Source organism: Leguminivora glycinivorella, chromosome 11, assembly GCF_023078275.1.
Source record: "Leguminivora glycinivorella isolate SPB_JAAS2020 chromosome 11, LegGlyc_1.1, whole genome shotgun sequence".
Lineage (NCBI taxonomy): Eukaryota > Metazoa > Arthropoda > Insecta > Lepidoptera > Tortricidae > Leguminivora > Leguminivora glycinivorella.
Genome location: NC_062981.1, coordinates 13817793 through 13838617, shown reverse-complemented (window position 1 = coordinate 13838617; position 20825 = coordinate 13817793). Strand labels below are relative to the sequence as shown.

The window sequence follows — 20825 nt, the reverse complement described above, 5'->3', positions numbered from 1 at the left end:
AGAAATCGGCTGTGACAGAGGGACAGACAGACACGCGAGTGATCCTATAAGGGTTCCGTTTTTCCTCTTTGAGGTACGGAACCCTAAAAAAAAGCTGCACCTTTGGATGGAAGCAAGCCGCTTTGCATGGCGATAGTAGACATCATAGTAAACGATTTTTTCCGACGATATCGAAATTTCATCCCTTAGGAAGCCGAGCGTAGCGAGGTGTTTTATTAAAATTAAAAAAATTCTATCTTTTTATTGTGTAGTCCGATTTTGACAAAACGTATCTCAAATGAAAGGTATTAATTTGTGTAATTAAAAAAAAATACAAAGAAAAAAAAATTTAAAGAAAAGTAAGAAAAAAATTAAAAAAAGTAAATTTACGTCTCGCACTGAATAACTTCAAAGAATGCCAGACAAAATGTACAATGTCGATATACGAGTTTTTTTTTAATCGAAGATAAATAAATTTGTAGTTGAAAACTGAAGACCGCATTGAAATCGGATTAGCATTTTTTAAGATACAAGTTGCCAAAGTTGGGAAAGATCGCTTAAAATTCCTTTGCCAGAAAGTCAGAAATAATATGTTTTTCTGACACAGAAAAATACATAGTAACAGTACACATCAAAATAGAATTAAAATTTCCGAGGATATTATAATTTCATCCCTTAGAACGACGAGCGCAGCGAGGTCGGTTACGAAAACCGAAAACAAAAATCTCTTTTTTTTTACGTCGTCCGATTTTGACAAAACATTTGAAAGGTATTGCTTTATGTAACTAAAAAAAAATATTGAAAAAAATTGGGAAAAAATGTAAGATTAAAAAAAAAAACCTTAATTTTCGTATCACACTGAATAACCGCAAAAAACGGTAGACACGGTGTATAATTTCGATATATGATTTTTTAAAATTAAAGACAAATAAATGCATGATTATAAACTAAAAACCGAATCGAAATCGAATCAGTAGTTTTTAAGATGCAAGTTGTCAAAGTTGGCTTAGTTTGTTTATATGGTCGCTTATAAATTCCTTAGGCAGAAAGTCAGAAACATTATATTTTTCTTACAGTTAAAAGTATGCATAGGTAATAAACATCATAATAAACAATTTTTTACGAGGATATAAAAAAGTCATCCCTTGGAAAGTCGAGCGTAGCGATGTCTGTTACGAAAAACAAAAAAAAGGCAGTTTTTTTTTTTATTGGATCGTCTTTCTAAGGGTTTCTAAGGAATGAAATTTTTATATCCTTGTAAAAAAAATGTTTATAATAATGTCTATTACCTATGCATACTTTTAACTGTAAGAAAAATATAATGTTTCTGACTTTCTGCCTAAGGAATTTATAAGCGACCATATAAACAAACTAAGTCAACTTTGACAACTTGCATCTTAAAAACTACTGATTCGATTTCGATTCGGTTTTTAGTTTATAATCATGAATTTATTTGTCTTTAATTTTAAAAAATCATATATAGAAATTATACACCGTGTCTACCGTTTTTTGCGGTTATTCAGTGTGATACGAAAATTAAGGTTTTTTTTAAAAAAAATCTTACATTTTTTTTCCAATTTTTTTCAATATTTTTTTTTAAGTTACATAAAGCAATACCTTTCAAATGAAACATGTTTTGTCAAAATCGGACGACGTACAAAAAAATGAGATTTTTTTTCGGTTTTCGTAACCGACCTCGCTACGCTCGTCGTTCTAAGGGATGAAATTATAATATCCTCGGAATTATTAATTTTATTTTGATGTATACTGTTACTATGTATTTTTCTGTGTCAGAAAAACATATCATTTCTGACTTTCTGGCAAAGGAATTTCAAAGTGGCCATATAAAGCGATCTTTCCCAACTTTGGCAACTTGTATCTTAAAAAATGCTAATCTGATTTCGATGCGGTCTTCAGTTTTCAACTAAAAATTTATCTGTCTTCGATTAAAAAAAACTCGTATATCGACATTGTACATTTTGTCTGTCATTCTTTGAAGTTATTCAGTGCGAGACGTAAATTTACTTTTTTTATTTTTTTCTTACTTTTCTTTCAAATTTTTTTTCTTTGTATTTTTTTTTTTTTAATTACAAAAATCAATACCTTTCATTTGAGATACGTTTTGTCAAAATCGGACGATACAATAAAAAGATAGAATTTTTTTCATTTTCATAAAACACCTCGCTACGCTCGGCTTCCTAAGGGATGAAATTTCGATATCCTCGGAAAAAATCGTTTACTATGATGTCTACTATCACCATGCAAAGCGGCTTGCTTCCATCCAAAAGTGCAGCTTTTGGCCAAAAATTCTCCATAACAAGTATGACTATAATAAGTCCTTTATAGGATTAATTTGCAAGATTAACTTTTTATGTTACCTATAAGAAGTTAAATACTAGTGTTTTTCTATTCGGGAATGATGTTTCTTTCGTTTTCTGTTACCGAGAAGTATGTAAAAAATCCTTTCAATGTTAACTATGTATTAAGCGCACTTGATGTTTAGATTTTTCGCACGGAAAAGATTCGGTTTGGGGTGAAACTTTAATGCTACGAAAATTACTACGAATAAATAAGTTCATTATACATATTTATAAACATACCAATAGAATTTTAATATATTAAGTTTAGTCGCCATTATGAATACTTAACCAATTACTTGATATAGATACAGAAACATTAAGCCTTATATGTAATTAAAACGTGTAAGTAATCAATACTTACATATGACGTCAGTTTCGTATGATAAGTTGCTCTAACTGGATTACCTAATACATCGTCACTCATACGGCTATGAAGTGTGATCAGATTAGAAATGCTGCGAGCCTTTTCATATTGTAAAAAACAAAACACACAACCCAGAGCGGCGGCATAAACATACACATTGTGTTTTTTCACGTCACATTGAACACATACATTAGCTTGGCTATTTTAAGTCTAAGTACTAACTTATTATTAAACATAAAATCGGTTCAATAATTCACTCCTTTTAATAATAAGTTAGATTGAACGACATGTCTATGAAGTTCGCTTTGTAAAATATGCCCAGCACACCTCTGCTCACATCATCGCCACATTTGCTACAATTACTATTTATATCATCGCCACATTTGCTAGAATTACTATTTATATCGCATATGAATTAATTTATGTGTGTGCGCCATAGACATATAAAAGACGTCCCAACAATATGAGACAAGGAAAAGTATTAAAAGTATGGTAGATCGGATATGTTGCTGAAAGGAGACATATATTTTTAAAATTACTTGCTTTGTCTGGATATCGAACCAAATGTTTAAAAAAACATCCTTTTTTGATCGGAAGAATTGGCAAAAGATATTATAGATTCTTCTTAAGTAACACAAGTATTTCATACGGAATTTACAACGTAAAATGGTTGAGTCATACTCGTATCATGTCTACCATATTTAAGGGAACATGAAATAAGATCGAAGGGTTTTTCTTGAGTGATAACATGATAAGATGAAAAATGTTTCGTATAACAACGGTGGCTTTCTATCTCACCCGTTAGAAAAACCCTTCAATATTACCCCATGTCATTATTTTCCCTTCATGTCTCATATTTAGTTTTGGGACACCATATACATACTCGTACACCGTGGGCCTGAATAACCCGAAAGATTTTAGCAATTTATATTCCTTCTTAAAGACATAGCCTACGAATGGTGCCGATTCATCGGCGTCAAATAAACGTTCGGCACCGTATGAGATGTCTAATCCATATAAATTGATATCGTTGCTACAATTACGTCGCATATGAATTAATGCGTATGCGCAGGGTCAGCTGTGATCCTCAGGAACAATGCTAACCGCTTCATTACCATCGGCTATAACTGGAGCACGTGGAAGGCCATATTCATGTGTGTATCCTTGCCGGCTCATAATAGTGGAGGTTCTTGAGATGTCGTGCCGATGGAAAATGGAAAGTTGAGTATAAAGAATTTTACTTATTTAGTAGTATAAATGGTTTATAATTTAACTGTTACTGATGTTCTTCTATTCATAAACGCTATAGCCTCGTCCTGCCCACCATATACAGTTTGAGCCATTGAAACTAAAACCAAATTATTAAATAAATAGGGTATATTTTCCTTAGTATCACGATTTAGGCAAAACATTAAAAAAAATAGCTATTTTTTGCCTACCCATGGGGCCGATTTCTGAATCTCACGCGTTCAAATTCAGAAAATTGTCACTGAAAATAATAAGCAAGTCACCGTTTTCAACCGGTCTTTTAGTGACAAAATCCCGTATGTGAGTTTCAAAAATCGCCCCCCAGGTTTTTAATTTATGTTCCAAAAAATGTAATATGTCCTTTATAAATCACATTGATCAGGACGAGGATATGATTATCATATCGACCACTGAAAGGGTCTAATCCGGTGATTTACTCTTTAACGGGTAAGACAAAAAATTGTGGCTCCAAAAATTACAAAAAGATGATATTTTTGAGATCGTCGTCATTCTTTATACTCACCTACCACAGATAAAAGATAATTAAAATCTCATAAAATACAAAGTTATTGTCAACTAGTTCATATTGATAAATTACAACCTTATTAATTTTTATGATATTAACATTCCACACCTGCTACTTAATAACTAGTAATTAAAGTGTCAAATAACGATCGAACGACATTACATCAACCGACGCCGCGGGCGGAACATAGTGCACAAATGGCCAAGAATGCTCTCTGAATCTCGCGCTCATTCGCCGTACTAATAAAAATTTTACTGCTATAAATAATATCCGTTTTTACCCAATTAGGAATAAAACGTTGCATTGAAACCATTAAAATGTGGTATAGCCTTTTTGTACGGCGTTATGGCTTATGATTATGATGATAGCAAAAAATTATAACGTCAAGATATACTTGGTACCGACCTTTATCGCTTTTCTCTACATAATTTACTTCCTAACTGTAAGTAGGTATGTTTCAATATCTTGTTAAGCTTCGTTTTTAACCCCCTACGCAGAATCGACGGGGTGTTATAGGTCATTTTGACGTGTCTGTTGTCTGTTTGTCTGTCTGTCTGTCCGTCTGTCTGTCTGTCTGTCTGGGTGTGTGTCTGTCTGTGGCATACGTAGCTACCGAACGGATGAACCGATTTAGATTTGTTTGTTTTTGTTTGAAAGCTGAGTTAGTCGGAAGTGTTCTTTGAATTAGACATGTTTCATGAAAATCTGTCCACTATGTCAGGGTTTTTTTCAAAATTTTAATTTTGTGGTTAGGTTATTATTTGAGTGTTCTGAAGAATTCCTTGCAAGCATTCGTTGGTTTGTGCACCTCTAGTGGTATGGAAGTCAGGTGTTTTCATCTGCGCACGAACGAACAAATGCTCGCTCAGAAAACTAAGTGTAAACGCAGCTTTAGATGCATGAACGTAGGTAACGTTTGATATAATCCTTGCCAACCTACGACTTGGTAAAGCGTGATCCAATACTTACGCTTTTGACTTCTACAAGACATCACAATTTGACTGATCGATTGCCTACATGGCAAATCAATATCGATCGATTAGTGATATCTCAAAATCATAGACTCCGCAAACCAGTTCAAGTCAATTTCCTACGAATCGGATGTGCAGAACAAAAATCACTTAATCCTAAATCGGGAAGGCTACATAATCTGACAGGCTCACTTTCACTCGTCCAACGTGTAATTACACGGGCGTAAACTACATGCGGAGTACGTGATAATCTGTGACACCTGCCGCATCCGGCCAGCCTCGGCCGCGGGCGACGAATATATAGACCGATGGATATAAGGCTTAGAACACATGCTCGGGTCGGTATTAGTTGTACGTACAAAAAAGAGATGAAGACGTGTACTGATTGATGAGGTTTGAATATGAAGGTTACAGCACCATTCGGCCAGAATATACCTACATACAATACTTATTATAATATTTTTCTGTCATGTCCATTGTTACTTACTGAATTTAATGCAGGCAAATTGTAAAATTCGCCATATCGGGATATTTCTAAGCATATACGTCTCCTTATATCGCTGAAACCACGAAATTTGACTCCACCGCTACCCCATCCTACCCTATGATGACGATACACTATGATGATTGATGAGATATATTCTGCAATACCTCTCTAAGATAGTGCAACTGCAAATCCACTTTATGACTGAAATTTCTTTATGGTATGGATGTTTTGCATCTCACTGTAAAATGTGCCAATTTATGAGTTTATTTCGTGTAAAGGTTAACCCCCTTATTCATAAACATTCACTAAAGTTATCACGCCGATAAAGTTCGTTTATCCCTTTCCGACGTATTGGTGTGATAGAAAGGGATAAACTAACTTTATCGGCTTGATAACTTTAGTGAACGTTTATGAATAAGGGGTAAGTATTTTTATTTGCTTGTTAAAACTGAGATAAACATCGCAAGAGATAATTGCGTATTATGACTAGGTTTTTTTTTAAACTTAGATACATAATTTGTCGGCTACAAGTCTGCACTCTGCCTTATAACAACGTTCCACATATGACCCTAATTATTATTCAATTAAGCGTTATCAATTTCATAACCAAATAATACAGAACGGTGAACGAGTATGCCCAAACCAGTTCCGTTCACGTTGTACTAATCAGATCTAATTATCGTAATATTTGGAGACCGCAGCAGGTCATAAAGCTTACTTCATTTGTTTTTGCATAAATTACTCCTGCGTAACAGATCGGCATTTTTTTTATGCAGCTTAAGTGGGCTTATATAACTTGACTGACGTTGTGCGTTGGCAACGGAGGCTCGACGTTTTATTGTTGTTTTTGTAAGTCATCTTAAATTTATAAAAACTTACCCATGTATTTCAAATGAGCATACAAAACTGCTCAAATTTTAGTGTCACTCTTAGCAGATAAAGGTGTGTAAAAGAAAACGGAAGCATGTATTCTCAAAAGTTCAGATGAAACTGCCCAAATTTCAATGCTACTCTTAGGAATTGTTTAATTGCTAAGAGTTGAAAAAAAACGAAATTGTCCTATTGCAGTAAGGTTGCTAACCCATAGCCCACACCACGATGAAACCTATGTATATCCCATAATAGACTTCTACAACACCGACGGCTGGGAAAGGGTGGTGAAATTTTTAGCCCTTCACCACACGGGACAGCATAGATATTTTAAAAAGCTACATTTTATGAAGCCATAAGTGCAAATAAACTTTTAGACATTTCCTTTTTCGTCTACATTAATAGAACCGCCAACATTGTAAGAAACATATCGACAGCGGATTTACACCTCTGCAAACGAATAGCTTATACTGTCCGTCTCGTGTTTACATTATTTATGAAGGGGACGTCTAATAAAATTCACGAAGGCGCTAATGGAGGGGAGATACTAGCGCCACCTACGCGTTGAAGGTGAGCATATTGATAATGTACTCGTACTTTTACAATGTTACACTACACTAAACTACTTAAACAAGTACTTATTAGTATTTCATCTGAATAAACTGATTACATAATTTGCGATGTTTATATAGTACCTAGTGGGACCTACGGACTACCATAGATGGTGTAGGTCGGGGTTCAGGCAGACCAAAAAGGAGATGGTGCGACGACCTGGAAATTTTTTATCCCAACTGGTGGGGAAATGCGAGTGATAGGGTCGAGTGGAGGAAGAGAGGGGAGGCCTTTGCCCAGCAGTGGGACACTAAGGCAGGCTAAAAAAAATATATAGTACCTAGATGGTTTCGATTTTGGAGAGATTATTTTCGTATGACTACCCATTATATTTATATGATCCAAAAAGCACGTCTTTTGTATTTGCCTGCATATTATGATCAGAATTTACTGGCTTTTTAAATGTAACGATTATGACCAATTAAGGACCAATCTAATTATCTTATAAAATATTTTTTATTTGTGTCTTCTATAAGTAGTCACAGTAGGCACCTAATACCTATGTATTTCAAGATGCGGTTCGATTCCGCCTCGGCTACCAATGGATGTTGTCACTTTTTCATTAGTGTACGATATTTATTTCACTTTAATTGGAATTGTGTTCTACAAGTCTCCTTATGGTTGCAAGTTTGGGAAGGCATTAGGTATCCCCACATGGAACCATGCCATCTCTGGCGACCACTCACCGCGCGGGCCTACAAGCCTATCGCCCAAGCTTACATACCGTGTCATTCACAAAGACGCGTACCAAACGTACCTTGGGTCGTATTATCATTCCATTAGGTTTTATTTGTGTACTTCTATAGGCTATAGGCTAGCCAGCCGGGCCCACGCGCGCGCCTCTGCCCGTTCTAATCAAACAGCGATACATCATTTTAATACTGGACAAGTCGCGCAAATCCCAATCTCCAATTCAAATGAAATGCCTTCACAGGCTATACGTGCCCTCTAATGGTGCACTATAAATTATCGGACAGCCAGCTCGTGTATTGAATTTCATAGATTACGGGGAGAATATTTACACAATGCAAATGTTATGCACATTGTATGGTACGAGATAACTTTAAAGTCGAGTGCTGATAATTCCATTATGGGATATGTTTTCATTCATATTTGCTTTTGCTTTGCTTATGCAAATATAGCTATCGATTTATTTTTGTAGGTATCTTCTCAATTATTTCTAATATTTAGGTATGTATACGTACCTTAATGTAGGTATACGTAGAGCTTCTTCTGATAGGTAAAGTTGATTATGGTAAAGGACGATAAAATTATTTCAATTAAGTACCTGAAACAAAAAATGACTTCGTTTATATTTAAAAATTTTTAAGCGGGTTACTCACTATAAATATAGCGTTCTCGCGTTCAATTTCCATTTCTCAAGAGAGCGACACCCCGCCTTTACATACACTGGTATTATTTTTAAATTCGTTTAAGTACATAATTAACATTTTATGGCAATTCATAAAATATTTCCGTCCTCACTCTATAAAATAAAAATAAAATAAATAAATATTATAGGACATTCTTACACAGATTGACTGAGGCCCACGATAAGCCCAAGAAGGCTTGTGTTGTGACTACTCTGACAACGATATAATATGTATAATATATAAATACTTATATACATAGAAAACATCCATGACTTAGGAATAAATATCTGTGCTCGTCACACAAATAAATGCCCTTACCAGGATTCTATATTTTTATTTATTTGTCAGGGGTCTATATTTTTATTTATGTTCATTTATACACATAATCTAGATAGACCCATTTAAACACCTTTTACGTACATCCGTCGCTCAACTTCTCGACGTTTTACCGATTCCCACAAAATATTATCATTTAAAGTGCAATAGAATCTCGATTAAATAGCAATTACAATTTGAAGTGTTCAAGTAGTCCGGTGTTGAGCGAGTTTATTAGTTCACCCGAGAGTGGATCTTGCGAAACTGCGAGGCGCGACGAGACGCGTGCGCTGGTTCAACCCTTTAAATGCTACTAGAAAATCAAATCAGTTCTAAAGACAGCCCGTGTTTTTGTTTGTCATGCAATGTATCACATCTTTAGTCTCTCTAGATAGTGGCTATTAAATTTTATTGGTATTTTGCTTTCATATATTTTACTAGGAGACCTATAAAAAGGTCTCATGTTCCGTTGGAATTGAATCTTTGTTACAACAAATCACACTGCATTTTACTTGACAAGCTTTGACATCTCTGCGAATGGAGGATCTTTTTATTCAGCTAAGATAGCAATACATTTTATTTTCTTTTGAAGCATTTACCAAGTTGTAAATCAGTTAGTTCGCTTTGCACTTCCAACTTCGTAATTACCTTATTAAAGAAAACCAAGCTATAGATATCTACGAAGAAAAAAGTCCTTATTTCGGGCGTTCCCACGTCAAGCATCGCCCTCGTTCCCACGTGGCGGCAATCAGCCATTTTATTCACAACATAGTCGTCATAAGTGCGCCTGCGCGCAAACCAATACGCGATTGGTCAGATTCGGCCCGTCTTGTAAACGTCCATTCTAAAATACATAGCATTCCGTTGTGATTGGCCCATAAAGGAAGTGAGAAATCGATTAGATTATTAATTATCAACGCAATGTTACATTTTATTGGCGACTTTAGAATACAAGACAGTATGAAATCGAATAACGAGTTTAAAGATTACACTTCAAGACGTAGATGGTACCAGTAAGCCAGCATTATGAGATGAAAAACTATTATTTATTTAAGACAAGATGGGCAATAAAACATGAAAGATATAGTGGCGAGGTCGCAAGTCGGATCACCAGCCGGCTAGTGCCTAATCAATCCATCTAAATAGTCCAGCCATTGAGCTCATATATCGGAGAGCAATTTCATATCTGGCCATAAGGTAGATGTCGGGCTCGTTTCCTAAAATAGTGATGTGAAATAAATCAAACATCGTAGTTGTCGATACTGGGCCGTCTAAAAAAAGTCGCCGCCGTGTGAATCTGCTCCGGCCGCGCTCGCGTGAGAGAATATGACACGGAATGCCAGTATGTGACTTACGAGATTGCTAGCGCAGATTTGAGAACATGCTCGACCTGACCTAATAAACGGCCAGTATGTTGTTCGACATCACTAATATGGGATTTTTCATTATAAATGCAAAACTCATTACGTTTGTCTGGCGATCACAGAGAACCTCCTATAGAGTGGCAGTCTTGTATATTTGGTTCGCGATACGAGTCACCAGTGTTTGGGGTGCATGTGTTACGTTTTGTCTGGCGATAGATGAAAAGGGACATTGCTGTCCCTCTACTGACGCGTAACTTTTGACCTATGCCGGCTTGAATAAATTATAAATATGACTTATTTGTGGAATGTAATGCCGTCTGTTTTTAGGCTTCTTGTTACCTTTCCACACCATTTCACACTACAGTGGACATCTTTAAGGCATCAAAATACCCTTTTCCAATTTTTTTGTTGCTTTCGGGTCTGTTAAACTGATCGGGCATTATATCAGTGCAAATACTAGGAAGGCTACCGCGAGTCGTCTTGTAATAGATGTCTATAGGGGTTGGTCTGTGCTGGCGATACATTGCACAAACTTTTGTTTTTTATTCCCTTAGGGTGTTGTAAGTTGTAAATAATTACCAATACTTATGTATAATATGTATTTGGCCGAACCTTAGAATATGAACGTGTTACCAAACATTAAATCATAATCATGTGTATAGTAGTTGACCTCAGGGTAAATACCTCATAGGACGATAATAGAAAATAAAATGTAATAAACATAATTATGATGAAATGTATTCTAATTTCATATTTTAAGATAACTATACCTTCGATACTTACCACTTACTTATACGTCCATTAACAATTAAAATTAAATTGAATTAAATTTTCATTGCCTACAAGATATGTGCATTAGCCACGCCCAGATATCGCACGGCGGTAATAAACAGTTTGAACGTTTATGATGTGCAGTGCAGCAGTGCATAAACTGAAACGCACCTCACTGGCCACTCTGATAGCCATTTACATAAATTAAACACCATTTACATACTAGCATTTACTCTTATAATTACCTACGTAGCACTTTATATATTCAATTCAATTTATATTTGCCTAAACATATACAGTAGTCATGGGTACATGCCATTGGAGTGTTATAAATACATAATTCTATGACAATATTATAGCACATTCCCATAAGGTTTGATCGATACGTGTATGTATGTATTTACAGGGGGATAAACTGTAAAGAAAAACACAACTTTCCATAGATATCAAAATTAACATTGTCTATTTCTGACTTTGACAGCATTATTCAAATTAACGGGATATCACAAATGTAAAGTAGGTAAACTGAAAGAAATCCCTTAAAGGAATAATTCCTTCGCTTTGTGCTAATAAAAAAAAACCTGTTCTTTTACACAATATACTTTTCAATAAGTGCGAGAAGTGTTCTTATATACCAGGTCGAAACTTCATCTGTACTGAAAAACGTCAGTACAGATACCACTAATGGTGCTTTTCCCTTCGGTCGTGTTTTAATTTATCGCCACTCGTTTCGAACTTCCTTTTTTTACGCACTTGTATCGTAATGTACTATTTCAGATGCCACAGATGGTGCTTTTTTTCGCACTAGTACGAGAAGCGTGTCATTTCTTGTCAGGTCGAAACTTCGGAGAGCCATCTGTACTGAAAAACTTAATGTACTATTTTCTACTAAGTACTACATTTATAAACTAAACCATTTTTTGTACCACTACACACTCGAGCAACTATTAAGTGTTTAGTTTAGGTATGAACTATGGATGCGCACGCGCCGCCCATACGTCACGCGGGCGCGCGCGCGGAACGCGCCTCATTGGTGGTTTACCGTTCGCTCGCTTACTAAATTAACTCATACGCTCTGTGTTTACCCAATCCGACGCCTCAAGTATATAAACGGCATCTAACGCAGCTGTTATGTTTACATGTTGATACTATGTATCTATCAAGATTAGAAAATTGAATAATTGGTTGTTATCGTTCGCTTGCTCGGATATCAATATTGGCACATGCGGTAAAATAACAATTTTTCCCCGTGTAAATCAAAACAAATTACTATTTTTTCTGCGCTTTTAATTTTGAATACCTAAATTTTCATGAAAGCAGCTTTTTTATAATAACTGCTAATTTGTATGACTCTTAAGTATTTATTAATAATATTCAGCGGCTTTAGTCACAAAATAAAGCTAGATGTTAATACCAAGCTTCAATACTGCAAACTGCAAGCAATATCAAGCATACCGAGAACACCATTTTGACTATGGTTTAATTCTCGTTTTATGAAACAACTATCAAAATCGATTCTTTTGCTCAATACCATAAGGTTCTTTAACCAACATGTCTAACTAGCAGATACAACCAATCGGTTCTCAGTAGCAACTGTCGATATAGACATGGAATTACTCTTTAAATACATAGTGTTAGTAGATAAATGAAGATATTTATCTTTAGCACATTTAAAGTACTGAATTCCGTGCGTTTTGAAACATGGATCTTTGTACCGTGTTTCACTACGCAGATCTGTCTGTTTTGCAAATGTGTAGGGCAACCAAGATTTATCTCGCTTAGTGGTATATTTACAGCAAATTTTGAAATACCAGCAGCCCGCCTAGTATAAAAATAATAATAACTATTAATAAATATGTTTAAAACTTTCAATTTAATACAGATACTGCAGGTAGTTAATTCACTCTTATATAAGAGTTACATTTAAATTGCATCATAGTTATACTTAAATGTAAGTAAAAAATAGGCAACATTTAATAAATACCTACATAAAATCTTCGTACAAGCTCCATCAACATCGAACACGCTTCGAAATACCTAACACCTGAATTTACATTCCAACGTTAACGCAAAACACTATAATTTATTTAAATATTTACATAACGAACCAGCGAGACGAGTCCACAGTTTCTATCGTCCAAGAACCGATAACCTTTACAAGCTCACATCTAAATCGATTACATAATCGGAAACGCTACTATGATACCTTAGTATTACGGTATACATTTGAAATGTGCGGGAGGCGAGTAAGTAAGGTTGTGAAAGTGAGTAGTCGATAAGCGATTCAAATGCTAATATATCACTAGGCGGGTCGCGGCGCTCATTGGTCGTCGACTATTAACATACAGCCCCGCCCCCCGCGTCACGCTCCCGAAGATCGTTAATTACGAGTAATTAGTGGATGGTAGTCGTGATGCGCACTAATGTGTCCTAATCGCTGGCCACATTTGTACACAACATAGCGGCTACTTGTATTGGATTCGTTCAATACATTAAGCTTTGCTAGATAAGTGCGTGAGTAGTTCTGGGAGGATTAATGTTATTATACGACTTATATGTGGTACTTTGGTTTTTTAGGGTTCGTGTTGAAAGTGGTTGAGGTATTCTTTCAAGTACAAAAATGTCTGATAACGGTTTTTTGTACTTAGGTAATCTTTTTTACCGTAGGGTTAAAATGTAGAATTTGAGACCTGGGTGACCTAACATGATGTGGCCAAAATACAGATTATTATGACTAAATGACTAAACACGGAAAAATCATTAAAAAACAACTTCAGACGGCTGATTATAATAAAAATAACGTAACGAAACTGCCCATCTGTACCTTAAATAAATCCACTTAGACAAAAATATTTGTATTCTCGGTTAAAATCGCGATATCGTAGTTATAAGGAGCACATACATATAATCACGCCTGTATCCCATAAAGGGGTAAGCAGAGCACATGAACTACTAAGTTTCAGTGCCACTCTTGGCAAAAAAGGGTTGAAAGTAATCCAAATTATGACATTGCAGTGACAGGTTGCCAGCCTCTCGCCTACGCCACAATTTAACCCATATCCTACAGTCGACTTCTACGACACCCACGGGAAGAAAGGGGGTGGTGAAATTCTTAACCCGTCACCACACGGGGATTATAAATTATATCTGATTATAACTTGAGCTTAATGATCACAAATGTATAAATTCGGCTTCTGTGAGTTTTAATCAACCAATTACTCAACTGTTGAATGCCCAAGTCACATTAAGCCAGCGGTCATTTATATAACGAGGTGCTAAGTGTATCATGGACAGGAAGCCAGTCATTAATATGAAAATGTCGAATTAAATCAGAGAAATGGATCTAAGAGTGAACCAACCGGCCTATGCGGTTCAAGTAGAAATGAGAGTATTTTTTCTTATTGGATTCCAATACTCAGTTCCTGATCGTCATATATCACGATATATTACTGTGTGTTACTGTAACTGTATCGTAATGTTTGATCTTGCCAACGTAAGGTAGGTAATATAAATAAACCTTACTTACTATCTTGCCAACTTAAAATAAAAAAATGTATGCCTCTGATAGGTACTGTACTTGTTAGGTATGCAAAATGCTAGTATATTATAAAATATGGTATGTTATAGGTATAATTAAGTAACAGGTAATGCACAGGTATATAGACTATAGATATAGACTAATCTTACTTCTCTAGCTCTAGACAGAGAAATATGGGAGAGGCCTATGCCAAAGGCAACCAGACAAAACGTCTGCGGAAAAAGACTAGCAGTAAGCAGTAAGTAAGCAGTAATCTTACTTTTTACTCGTAATCTTCCTTGTACAATTGTTGGTATAGCATAACAATATTATAGTTGGACTAAGCTGTCTAAGTAAAACGTTAGTCCAACAGGTTTGGAACCAAATACAAGAAAGCACACTAAATATATTAACAATTTACATGACAGTGGCGTCTAAATAATCCGACAGGTCCAGAAATGTTGCCCGTTTACGGACAAGAGTAGCTTATTCGAGTGCATGACCAGAAACCTCACCATTCACAAGTGGCCACCTCGCGGGCTAGGGTCTCCGGTAACAAATCATAAACATGCAGCGAAGGCTCACGAGTCCCTCCAAATAAGGTTCCGGACGTCGAAGCCGGCCCTTGTTCAAAGGATTTATGTCCCCTGCTTTTGGCGCAAATTAGCCGCCTGGCGAGTTGTAGGCGTGAGCGAACAAATTTGTATCAGCACTCGGAAGATCCTGTCTTTAAATCAGTCGTTTAAGACGTTACAGGACAAGCTCTAACAATTTATACAGCTTGAGATGCTATCTCTGAATCACTCATTTAAGAACGAATGTAAACTTGTTGTGTCTCTATCAAAGGCAGGATATCGAGCACGTGTTTGCTCATACAGTGTTTTGCTCATTCGAAAAATACAAGGTCACAACAAATGTAATTTGTGTTTATAATTAAAATTAGGTGTCCGTTTCATTGCTTTGTTCAATGCAGTTTTTATCGAAATAAACTTGGTATTAGATTGTTAGATCTTTAAGCGTCGACAACTATTCTAGCAACTAATACTCTAATAGTCAAATTATATAAATTATAGGTCAGTCTCCCCGATGGGATATAAATCATTCTCCCCATTATTTATGAGTTAATCAGTATCTTACTCGCTTTTCTACTTATTTATTGCTGCGATAAACTGGCAGGAAGCTAAGGATTTAATCGTACCTTGCCTATCGAATCGCATTTCAACACTGAATGAAACTTGATCAAAGCTGCGAGTAAAGCGCTGTTCCGAGATCGTGACATCTTATCGTTGTCACCCGTCACGGCCATCCGTTTCCATTACACTTTCCCGTCCATCTATCATGTGTAATTAGGTTGTATTGAATACGTAATGCTTGTTTATCCATGTAAGGTGAAATTATCACTAGAAGAGATCACGGCGGAGGGACACAATGCTCGTGACGGTACGTGGGAGACGCGTGCGCCGATCCATCACTTGAATGAAGTCGTCCGATTTATTGCACCACGATCGGTAGATATTACTTTTGTTATAACATTATCGTTGATAATACGTGGGCAGTAGAGGTAAGAGGCCGAACTAGCGTCTTAATTTATAGTTTACTGGTCCTCTGACAAATATCAGAAACTGCATACTCAATACCCACTCTGCAGTCCATCAAGTTTACCCAAATACCAGAGTCACCATAAATATTAAGTTGCCTTCAGAATAATTTCTTCGATATTCAATCTCCGCCCTAAAACATAAAATAAAGTTTATTGGAACTAGTCTCCCATTGTATGTGCAAAGCAGATAGCTACAAGGTATATAAAATAGCCCCAGTAAAACTACACTCATAAATATTTATTTATCACAAAGCGAGAATTTGTGATAGTACGAAACTCCAATAGCTATGCAGTTTGCGAGTATAATTAACTTAAAAACATCGCCGTTTCGGTAGCAAATGCTCCAGTTTTGATGTCGCAAGAGAGTGGGTGTGCATCGAAGGTGAGCGTAGGAGCCGGCATCCATCAGACCACCCCCGCCTGCAGTTGCGAACTCACCAATATTTTAGGATGCTAATGTGTCTCGAAAATTCAATAGGTACCGACATTACTTTCGGTGTTGAAAATACACATCTTTAACAAGTTCTTTATCTTCATCTATTCGTTATAAACAGTCGACTAAAGCTGTACGTTTTGTTGTTACAGGTCGGTGGCGCACGAGCCCGATGAGCGCGTGCGCAGCGGCCGCCATGCGCGAAAAGCACGCGGCGCCGCGCCGCCTCGCCTCCCCGCCCACCTCGCCGCACGATCATGTCTCCAGCCCTCTCGGCTCACCGCGCGCCGACGAGCCACTCGACCTCAGGGTCACCCACAAGCGCCCGCAGCGTCTCGAGGATGAAAACTGCAACCTCATCACGCCCTCGCCGCCGCCGCACCCTACGCACCCGGCCCACCCGGCCCATCCGGCCCTGCTCCAATTCTGCCGACGGTTGCCCCTGGCGCTGCCGGCGCCTTTCGGCCGCTACCCATTCTTGCCGGCCGCGGCGGCGACCCTGCTCGCCCCGGGCGCCCCTCGTGCACCCCCGGTGCCCGCCAGCCCCGGTGCGCCGAGAGCACGGGATCGCTACACGTGCTCCTACTGCGGGAAAGCCTTTCCACGCAGCGCTAATCTTACTCGTCACCTAAGAACGCACACCGGGGAGCAACCTTACCGCTGTAAATATTGTGAACGCTCTTTCTCAATATCGTCCAACTTACAACGGCACGTAAGAAATATCCATAATAAGGAACGACCGTTCAGATGTCGTCACTGTGACCGCTGCTTTGGACAACAAACTAATCTCGACAGGCATCTTAAAAAGCACGAAGCGGAAAATGGTGATGATAACCGTCGGAGATCTCCAGACGAGACGTACTTTGAGGAGATCAGGTCGTTTATGGGACGAGTGGCTCCCGCGCGTCGCGTCGCCGCCGCTGCCAACGCCGCCGACCACACCTGATAGTGGACCGACGTAATCCACCTGTTACTATAATCTGGTCGAAACATCCAAATGACTCTTGTGTAGACTTTACTGAACTTTTGATGGTGTGTGTGTTGTATCTCAATAAAGCTTCCAGTGTTTTCAAGCTAGACTTGAAGAATTGTAAAAATATATCTAATATTACGACAAAGCAACTAGATGCTCTCAAACATGAAATGTTTTAAACGGCTCTCTAAGACATGTCACTAATTTTATTAAGAAGCTAAGAAAGCATACAACAATTGTCAACGCTTTGCTTCTAGTTAATGTCATAAAATTCACATGATTGTTACCTATTTTATTGACGTAATTCCGAAATCGCTGTAAGTTGTAACCTAGTTTCTAGGAAGCAACTGGCCTATATGTAGGCTTAAATTGTACTCCGAAGTGATATCACGTCGTGTAGGTAGTGTTGTAAATAGTGTGGAGCTCTCGTTCAAAGTAACATAGTATCCTTACCGAATCAATTTACCGGTAGAGTTATAGGTTTTACAAACCCGCACTAGATGTACTTATAAATAATTGCTCTTGTCGTGAAAGACATTAAATAGGTATTTTGCCTAGTTATTTTAAGCCTCCAGAGTGTTCGCTATATTTTAATAACAATTTAAATATATATAGTTATTGTCTGAATGTATGTAAGAATACTGTTAGTATTTTTTTGTAAATTTGCTTTAGTCGTTATAAGGTAATTAGTATTATTAGTCTGAGAGGAAACGCCGGTTACCAATAAAATTATAACTTGTTGTTTATTAAAGATATAAATATTTTTATAAAATGTTAGAAAAGTTATTAAAAATTATCTAATACCTGGGAATTTTATGTACTTTACTACTGCGTAAATTATTTAATCCAGGGCCCACCGCGCCCTTCGTTAAGTTTCACGATTACGCGATTTATAAGCATATTTTGAGATTGTAAATTAAGAATTTATCAAAAAGAGATTATACAGCATTCGAAGAAAACTATTTAGGTATTTTCTCCAAATTAAGATTAAGATTATAAATCTGTGATTTAATTGTTATCTTTTGAGTTAAAATTGGGACAAGATAATCATGTTTTCTCACACACCATAAAACCTTATGGACGCAGTTTCTCAAAGAACTAATCTAAACGTTCCTTTAAGTAGGTATAGATAGATCTCTATTATTGTTACGAGTATAAAGTTGGCTAGATGTGCCTTTACTGCCTTGTCAATCTCACTGAACGACTAAATATAATATTATTTATATGCATTTGACATATGTTATTACTGAGATGTTTATAATGCTAGTTATTATTTCCTTTTCCAAGAATTTGGGATACTCTCGAACATGACAGTACAACAGTCTATGAAAACAGAAATTGATATTTTGTTTAAAAATACTGAGTTATATATAATGTTTTTCCTATCACTATCACTCCATAAGTTCATAATTTTTGTAAAGAATGCATACAGTGTAGAGTATATGTTTTAACTAAAAATACAATTTAAATACCTATTATTATTTATCTTATTAAGTGACTTTCCAAAACAGCTTGTAGTTTTCATAGAAAAATAAGCCTTTTTGAAAGTCAATCCTTAGATATCAATTACTAAAGCAGTGATCTTCTATGGCGTTGTCGATTCTCACCAATAAATAAGAATATTGTAAAATTGTTGTGTTTGACAGAATCCCAAAACAAAGTTGCTCCTACTGAGGAAGTTACCTTTAACTTTGTACTTCTCACAATTTGTCGCGCCTTAATCTGCTAGTATACTCGTACCAAATGTCTTTCATTCTGAAATAATCTATTTAACTTATCACTAGGATGTGCTAAGAGGTAAAGATATGTTGATGTCATTTTGTACTTTTGATACCTACCTATTAGTCGTTCAAAGGTCACCGATTACCTTGTCAAAATGAAATAAATAGCTATAAAAATATTTTGTTACTTTTACTACCCCAATAACCCCGCATTGAATCCATGCAAAAAAACCAATTCAACAACAGAAGTTGGTTAACACATTGAAAATGAAAATGAAAATGAAATATTTATTTTTCAAGTAGGCATATTACAATGCGCATATGAACGTCAAATAAAGCTACGCCGGCTCTAACCCTACGCCTCAGCCTCGAGAAGATTTCAGTCCCCCCTCAGTTGGGAGGGGGGTATCCACTATGGGACCGGCAAGAAACTCGGCGGGCAACTTCTTTTCAAAACATTACATCTTATAATTAACATGCATTAAATAACAACATACAATTTAACATGCAAAAGTATTCATCAAAGAATATGAACAGACTAGGTACTCTATGGAAATCAATTTCAATAAATTATATTATTGCTTAATAATACGTCGTTCTTCTTCAGAGAAAACATATCAAATTGTCATAGAAGAAAAAGATAATATGAATCTCAATATCATTAAATATGTAATTTACCTACACAACATAAAATATAAAATATTTGATGTGCTTTCTTATCTGAACTGTGTCCTCTATACATAATACAATTATTTTAATTGCTATTCGTTTTTCGTAGTTTCTGGTTCGGGCCATGCATGTTTGTCTGTCAAATAGTCCTCGACTCTGTAATAAGCCTTTAACATCAATGATTTTTTTAAGTAGTTCTTAAGAGCTGGGAGGGGTAATCTCAAAGCAGTGTCAGGTAACTTATTATAAAAATGAATGCATTCACTGCCAGGGTCCCTCTTCACGAGTTTTTGATGATGTAGACGTAGACGCTTTTTGATACATACAGTTTACCTGTGATATCAGTTAGTCTCGACTTTTAGTACGTAACTAACACTGGCACTGAATGTGTTAAAAATAACTATTAAGCTTTGACGGTAGAAGTACCTGCCATACCATGCAATCATGAAAGCCCTCGCTTTTTATGGCAAAAAATCCAAAAAAATCCTTGGTTCTGACCTGTAACTAAAAATCAGAGAAATGCGCATAATCCAAAAACCTACTAATTTTCAAATCAACGAGCGCCATCTTGGAATCGAAGGGCGCCTCCGGGCGCAGCGCTTGCGCAGCTCACGAGCGCGTTTACGATATGATTATGCTTTATTGCCATTAATTTGCGACAAACGGCACCGC

At 36.6% G+C, this 20825-nt stretch overlaps 1 protein-coding gene across 1 annotated transcript in view; it reads left to right on the top strand.

Moving 5' to 3' along the window:
• The window catches only part of LOC125231424 (transcription factor hamlet-like), a 126553-nt gene extending 106890 nt beyond the window's left edge, over positions 1-19663 (top strand). Inside the window, exon 3 of the mRNA XM_048136878.1 lies at positions 16943-19663. Coding sequence (XP_047992835.1) covers positions 16963-17736 — 774 coding nt within the window. The 5' untranslated portion in view covers positions 16943-16962 and the 3' untranslated portion in view covers positions 17737-19663. The remainder of the gene's footprint in view (positions 1-16942) is intronic.
• The last annotated feature ends 1162 nt before the right edge of the window (positions 19664-20825 follow it).